Source organism: Sinocyclocheilus rhinocerous, unplaced genomic scaffold (assembly GCF_001515625.1).
Source record: "Sinocyclocheilus rhinocerous isolate Xijiao unplaced genomic scaffold, SAMN03320098_v1.1 scaffold1140, whole genome shotgun sequence".
In the NCBI taxonomy this organism is placed as follows: domain Eukaryota; kingdom Metazoa; phylum Chordata; class Actinopteri; order Cypriniformes; family Cyprinidae; genus Sinocyclocheilus; species Sinocyclocheilus rhinocerous.
The window spans coordinates 615,616-623,156 of record NW_015652168.1 but is presented as its reverse complement, the minus strand read 5'-3'; the positions used below and the strand labels follow the sequence as shown (position 1 = coordinate 623,156).

At 37.5% G+C, this 7,541-nt stretch overlaps 1 protein-coding gene across 3 annotated transcripts in view; it reads right to left on the bottom strand.

Annotated features, from left to right (window-relative positions):
- Positions 1 to 6,971, bottom strand: part of LOC107713953 (neuronal pentraxin-2-like) — a 19,791-nt gene extending 12,820 nt beyond the window's left edge. For 2 of the 3 annotated variants that reach the window (XM_016519619.1, XM_016519618.1), the window contains exons 1-3: positions 6,158 to 6,971; positions 2,900 to 3,119; positions 1,221 to 1,465 (exon numbers count right to left, since the gene is read on the bottom strand). In XM_016519619.1, the coding sequence (XP_016375105.1) occupies positions 1,221 to 1,465; positions 2,900 to 3,119; positions 6,158 to 6,592 (900 nt within the window). In that variant the 5' untranslated portion in view covers positions 6,593 to 6,971. The remainder of the gene's footprint in view (positions 1 to 1,220; positions 1,466 to 2,899; positions 3,120 to 6,157) is intronic. The other variant, XM_016519620.1, reaches the window with a different exon arrangement.
- Positions 6,972 to 7,541: the final 570 nt, after the last annotated feature.

Below are 7,541 nucleotides of genomic sequence, written 5' to 3'. Positions count from 1 at the left end.
ACTGGAGACGCGCGATCGACAAACTTTAAACTCGTGATTTCAAATTATGCTGCGCTTTATGCCTTTGCCCAGTGTCATATTCATGTGTTTTCTCTGTGTGCTGTATGTAAAATGAGTGTTACCTTGGCTTTATTTGAAAAATATGATTCCCAATGCACACAAACTTCCCGGAATACGGAGTGCCCTGTTAGTTTCAGTTTACTTCCTTTTTAATTATATTTTTATTAAATATTTATTTATATGTGAAAAATACTTTGTCATCTAAAGTATAAGTATGTTTATTTTACACATTTATTTTTTAATCCATTGTCAAATGATTTCAAATTTCTTAAATATTAATTAAAATGAAATACAAATTATATCGGCTTTATATCGGCTATCGGCCACCTTGCTTTCCAAGATATCGGCATCGGCTGTCAAAAAACCAATATCGGTCGACCACTAACCACTACATCTAACTATGGGTGCCATGAATCAACCATTCATTGTTTGGATTTATGAAGACATGCAGAGCTGGGTACTTATTATTATTTGTTATTATCTTTTTTTTCCCACTTGTTATTATTTAGTTGACAATTCTGCAACGTGACGTTGTATTTTTGTATCTTAAGCCCTGTTCACTTTTAATGTTAAAATTGTATCATTAATCAAATGCTGAGTGATTTCATATATTTGTCTCTGAGCTAAATTTTATATTGCATGTATGACAAGTAGTGTACTTGTATGTGTGTGGGCACAGTAGTTCTTTTAAAAATGTCCTGAGCTGTGACAAATGAATTTTTAAAAGTACAAATTTTCAATGTAGCCTCTCAGTTACCATACGTTCAAGAAAACTACACAATAATTATACATTTGATAAAATACACGCTGTTTCAGATTGAATTTAACATCTCACACTACATGGCAGTTTAATTAGTATGTGATCTTCAAGCCCCTTCATGCAATTTGTATTAAAATAAAAATCAGGCAATAAAAAAAATTTATTTGAGAAACCTTTGGGGACCATTTAAAATCAACTACCATATTTTCTATGAATCAAATTTAGACAAGTGTTATTTTTAAGACAAGAGGCACCGATGATATAATGCAAGGTTTTTATTCATTGTCAATTAATTTAATGAGGTTGTTATATATTCAATACTAGGGAAAGCTGACATTGTTCCAAAGAAGCACAATCAATAAAAACACGGATAGCTTTGCAGTATCTCATAAAGGCTCACCTTATCATTGACGAGGAGCTCCATGGGGCTGTTTCCCCACTCTATCAGCACAATCTCATTGGCTTGTCCCGGGACGCCGTAAGAGAACGGGGTCCCGATTCCAGGACTGGCGCTGGACTTGAGCCACATACACACGGTGAAGGCGTACATCTCTGGCAGACTCTTCTTGATGCGGCCGTACAGGTAGTTGGTGCGCAGAGGCAGAGACACCTTAAAGTCCTCTGGAGATTTGAATGCATTGTTACCTGTGAAGAGAATCGAGGGAGAGGTTTGCATTGAAGGACAGAAAGATGCAAACTGCTGACTTGAGATTGTGTTAATTTGATTTCGGCAAATTGAATCTGAGTACGGCTTGCAGGTTCAATTATTGAAATGAGCGATCCATGCTGGCTCATGTAATTGTCCTAATATGAAATGACATGCTAGGGCTTTGTAAGGTGATATAATGATGTAGCTGCTGCTGATGCATTGGTGTTAAAATTCGGAATACAACAGGACGATGTGGCCATCCAGTGCTAACAGATGGGGCCTGCATAAATCCCAAATCTAAAAAGGGCAAAAGGAGCGGTAAAGGCAAACAAATGATTGTAAATAGCAAGTTCATTTACATGCAGACATTCTCACACCAGACTAAATCTGCCACAGCCAACACATTCTGAAGCAGTGGTACATTTGTTTCATCCTACAACATTTTCATCATAAAAATGGCCCAGTGCATTGAAGTTTATGCAGTGAAGCATTAGCTAAAGGTTTCCCCTGATGTCTTGGTGAGCGCTGGTCAAGCGTTTCAACAATGGCCTTTTCAAAGTGCAGCCAACGATTTACAAGCAATCTGCATGATGTATGCAAAGCCTGTCTTTGCCATGACTGCTCCAAAGTTGAATCTGACACATTTATTAATTTACATGACCATTCAAAATGTTGGGGTCAGTAGGATTTTTTTTTTAAAGAAATTAATACTTTTATTCATTAAGGAAGCATTAAATTGAGTAAAAGTGACAGTAAAGACATGTATAATGTTACAAAAAACCTATTTCACATAAATGCTATTCTTTTGAACATCACAGGGGGAAAAAAAATGAAAACAGTTATTTTAAAATGAAATAATATTTCACAATATTACTGTTTTTACTGTATTTTGATCAAGTAAATGCAGCCTCGCTGAGCAAAAAAGACATCTTTCAAAACCATTAAAAACTCTTAGCGACTTCAAAGTGTTGAACGGCATTTATTTCATTATTCATTTATTGTTGGTTCGTTTGATTGTTCTCTGTTCAATACTTTCTCATCCTTGCTGTCATGTGATGTTTGTTTAGAATGCTTTCCCCTCAAGGACTGCTTTTGTTCTGTGATATATCAAAACAATCGGCAATCTTCTAAGCTCAAATACATATTTTTGCTGTGAATGTGTGTGAACCTCATGCTTGCTTTCTTTACCAGCTCGTTGCCCTTCGGTGGCGCTTTCTCCAACGGTTTCATGTGGAGTTTAAAGTGGTGCATGGCGCTTACATTGAGTTTGAAAGGGCTTCGACTAGTCTACCTATCCCATACTGGGGACGGCAGGTAAACAGAGATGTTTGAACTGGTAGGGCACCACATCAGTAAGAAAAAAAAAGAAGATGGATTCTATCTCATCTGACATGACTGACTCAATAATTCATGTCTGAGAGCAGCCGTACTATTCTCCAGCTCGGTGATCCTCTCCAGCAGTGAGTTGAGGGTGTTGTCGGTGCGCTGACGGTGAGTGGCTGTCTCGTTGTACAGCTGGCTCTTTTCCTCCTCGAGTTCGGCCACTCTGGTCAGCAGCTGGCTCTCCAGGTCAGTCAGACGGCGCTTCAGCAGGTCTCTCAGCTCGTTGGGAAACATTCCACCTGATGTGTTGGCACGCAGCTGCTGCTGCTGCAGGACAAAAGACACCAAAATATTAATCTGCCTCATGCTGTTATAGCCAGAAATCGTTCATGATGAAACTGCTGGGGATTTGTGAGATGCTGAATGAATGTTGAACGCTTTACGGGGGTCCTACTTTATATTAAGCATCTTCAACTACTATGTACTTCTGTCAAATTATATTTAGATGTATGTAACATCTAAATGTGACATCTAAATTAACTGGTTTTATTCAAGTCAAAAATATACTCAAACATCACTGAATCAACCTAATTCGATTAATTTATACCAACAAAACTAAATTTTATGGGTTAAATCAGGTAGAAATATCTCTTTATGTTAACAATTGAAGGTTACCACCTTTTCAGTGTGTGTACAATGTACTTATCGTGTACTGCAAAACACTTGCAACTACTGCGGTGTGAAGCATGTACGGTTAGGGACAGGTTTAGTTGTAGGTTTAAAAGTGGGTTAAGAACCAGGATCAACAGTGTAATTATAGGTAACACTTTATTTTAAGGTGTCCTTGTTACACATGTTACATGTACTTACTATTATAATAACAATTAATTATGCATAATTACATGCAAGTAACCCTAATCCTAACCCTAAAATAAAGTGTAACCTAATTAAACTGTAGATGTAATTACAGATGTAATTACATATAAATATAAAGGTTACACTTTATTTTAAGGTCTCCTTGTTACAGTGTAATTATACATTTAAGTACCGAGTAATATTAATTAACTACATGAATTTACTATAGGGTTACTTGCATGTAATTATGCATAATTAATTGTTATTATAATAGCAAGTACACATAACATGTGTAACAAGGACACCTTAAAATAAAGTGTTACCTATATAAACACTCTCTAAAAATATATGTGTGCACAATAATTAAATGTTAGTACATAGTAGTTAAAGACACCATGTGTCCGTTTTCTTTAATTAAAATGGGTTGTTGTTCTGTTAAATTAATTTGTTTCATGTTGAGTGACCAGAGTGAAAACTAGTATTCACTATTACCCAATGACCCAGTATGTAGTTTTTCATATTGGTAGTCAATAGTGATCAATATATTTGTCAAGTTGATAAACCACCACTTGGCTATTAACAGAAGTGGTATGTCATTTGAGGTAATACGCCAAAATTGCTTTGTCAGTTGATGAATGTCAGAAATTCTGTGTATGATTTGCTATTTTTGTATTTTGTATGCTACTATCCGCATTATACCGCACGAGTCTTTGAAAAACGCATAGTTGTCAAACTCTGATTGCAATTTCAACTAAAACTCTCTTAAATTAAGGTTCTAAAGTGGGATTTTTGCATCGATGCCAGAGAAGAACCAATTTGGGTTACAATTCTTAAAAGAACCACTTTGTTTTTTCGTAGTGTGAAGGACATTTTAATAATCTACTGTAAAGAGCTTCCACTATAAAGAACCTTTAGTGGTTCCATGGATTTTAAAGGTTCTTCATGGAACCATCAAAAGGAAAAGTTCTTATCCTGAAAATAGTGACTGAAGCTGTATATGGTCACAACTTGCCATATATACATGTTTGTGATTGATATTGAATTCAAAACGGAAATTCAAATAGGAAAAGTCCCTCCCTCCACGTAACATAATCAAGCATCACTAATAAGCAAGCCCAAATTTCACAGATCATTACAGCTCTAATTTCCTTAAAAGCATCGTAGATGGCTCTCAAGTGCCCATTATCACTCATAAGCGTAAACTCTCACCTCCAGGTTCCCCAGTCGGTCTTTGAGGCTCTGCATGGTCTTGCCCAGCTGCTATAGGTAACACTTTATTTTAAGGTGTCCTTGTTACACATGTTACATGTACTTACTATTATAATAACAATTAATTATGCATAATTACATGCAAGTAACCCTAATCCTAACCCTAAAATAAAGTGTAACCTAATTAAACTGTAGATGTAATTACAGATGTAATTACATATAAATATAAAGGTTACACTTTATTTTAAGGTCTCCTTGTTACAGTGTAATTATACATTTAAGTACCGAGTAATATTAATTAACTACATGAATTTACTATAGGGTTACTTGCATGTAATTATGCATAATTAATTGTTATTATAATAGCAAGTACACATAACATGTGTAACAAGGACACCTTAAAATAAAGTGTTACCTATATAAACACTCTCTAAAAATATATGTGTGCACAATAATTAAATGTTAGTACATAGTAGTTAAAGACACCATGTGTCCGTTTTCTTTAATTAAAATGGGTTGTTGTTCTGTTAAATTAATTTGTTTCATGTTGAGTGACCAGAGTGAAAACTAGTATTCACTATTACCCAATGACCCAGTATGTAGTTTTTCATATTGGTAGTCAATAGTGATCAATATATTTGTCAAGTTGATAAACCACCACTTGGCTATTAACAGAAGTGGTATGTCATTTGAGGTAATACGCCAAAATTGCTTTGTCAGTTGATGAATGTCAGAAATTCTGTGTATGATTTGCTATTTTTGTATTTTGTATGCTACTATCCGCATTATACCGCACGAGTCTTTGAAAAACGCATAGTTGTCAAACTCTGATTGCAATTTCAACTAAAACTCTCTTAAATTAAGGTTCTAAAGTGGGATTTTTGCATCGATGCCAGAGAAGAACCAATTTGGGTTACAATTCTTAAAAGAACCACTTTGTTTTTTCGTAGTGTGAAGGACATTTTAATAATCTACTGTAAAGAGCTTCCACTATAAAGAACCTTTAGTGGTTCCATGGATTTTAAAGGTTCTTCATGGAACCATCAAAAGGAAAAGTTCTTATCCTGAAAATAGTGACTGAAGCTGTATATGGTCACAACTTGCCATATATACATGTTTGTGATTGATATTGAATTCAAAACGGAAATTCAAATAGGAAAAGTCCCTCCCTCCACGTAACATAATCAAGCATCACTAATAAGCAAGCCCAAATTTCACAGATCATTACAGCTCTAATTTCCTTAAAAGCATCGTAGATGGCTCTCAAGTGCCCATTATCACTCATAAGCGTAAACTCTCACCTCCAGGTTCCCCAGTCGGTCTTTGAGGCTCTGCATGGTCTTGCCCAGCTGCTGCACAGTCTCGGTGGGGTCACGCGGCAGATCACCCATCGTGTTTTTACTATAATCCTTCCTGCGCGCGCTGCCCCGGGACCTGGCGTCCGCCTCGCAGCGCGCGAGCTTGGAGTTGAGCTCTTTGATGGTGCCCTGCTGACTGACGATAGTTTCCTTCTGCTGCAGGATGGTCTCTCGAAGCTGAATGATAGTATTCCGCAACTCTTCCTCCTGCGGACTAGTGCTTTGGACCCGGCTGCTGGTGTCCACCGGGCAACTGAGGTCGGTGCCCGCCGGCACGGCCGTGCACACGAAGCGGGTTCCTTTCGCGCCGCTCGCGCCAGCCGCTCTGCCGCTCCCTGACGCGTATAGAAGCAGCAGCGGCACAAAAAGAGCTCTCATTACGACGTTTCTCTCTTAAAAACGCATAAAACTTGAGTCAATTCAGTTAGTTGGACTGAAAAAAGACGTTTAGCGTAGAATAAACGAAATTCCACAATAAAATCAGGTCTTCAAAAAAACATCTGAGTATGTTATTTCAATAACAACAACAAAAAAATGCGTACAGCAACACGCCACGCTAAGAAAAATCACTCAAAACAAGCATAAAACCGAAAAAAACAGAGATTGGGTGTAATTGGTCCTGGTGAGTCCTTCTCACGGACGCGTCAAACGCATTCAACTCCCTGCCACTTTAACAAAACCACTCCAAAACAAGTAGCTGTCCAAACGAGCGATTTCGACTCTTAACTCTCTTCACACAGTCTGTGGTGCTGAACGGACAGCGGCGCTTTAAAGGATTAATATACAGACTCCGGCGCGCGCAGTTTGGCTCCGCTGGAGGAGCGCGCGGATTGACTGAGCTTCATCTGCGTCACTTAACTCGCGCTTGATGCGAGTCACGCTTGTAAATTACATTGCCGTGGCTTTTCCTGGCCTTCCGTGAATGTCGCGTTGAATAAACAGTGCGCTGAGCAGATGCAGAGAGCTCTTTTATAAACTGCAATTTCTCGGCCAATTTAACCTTCATGTTCTGTTGAGATAACGTACTTCACCTTGTGTTTGGGTCCAAGATGATTCATGCACCACGTTAAACCCCATTGACAACAGTTGGCTAAACGTAAAAAGGTTCAGAAAAGTGAAGTTAATTCTGGGTCTGGTGGATCGCAACCTTTTAATTGGTCCCCCAATGTCAAAATATATATGCCCTCATACTGTACACAGAATTGTTTGTCTTGAACTTATGCTAAAATAACAAAAATAAGAACTAAGTTGTGTCCCAAATTATTTACTATACACTATAGACTTCAACTGTTTTGTAAATTATTACGTTATCTATTATTTTTTAAAT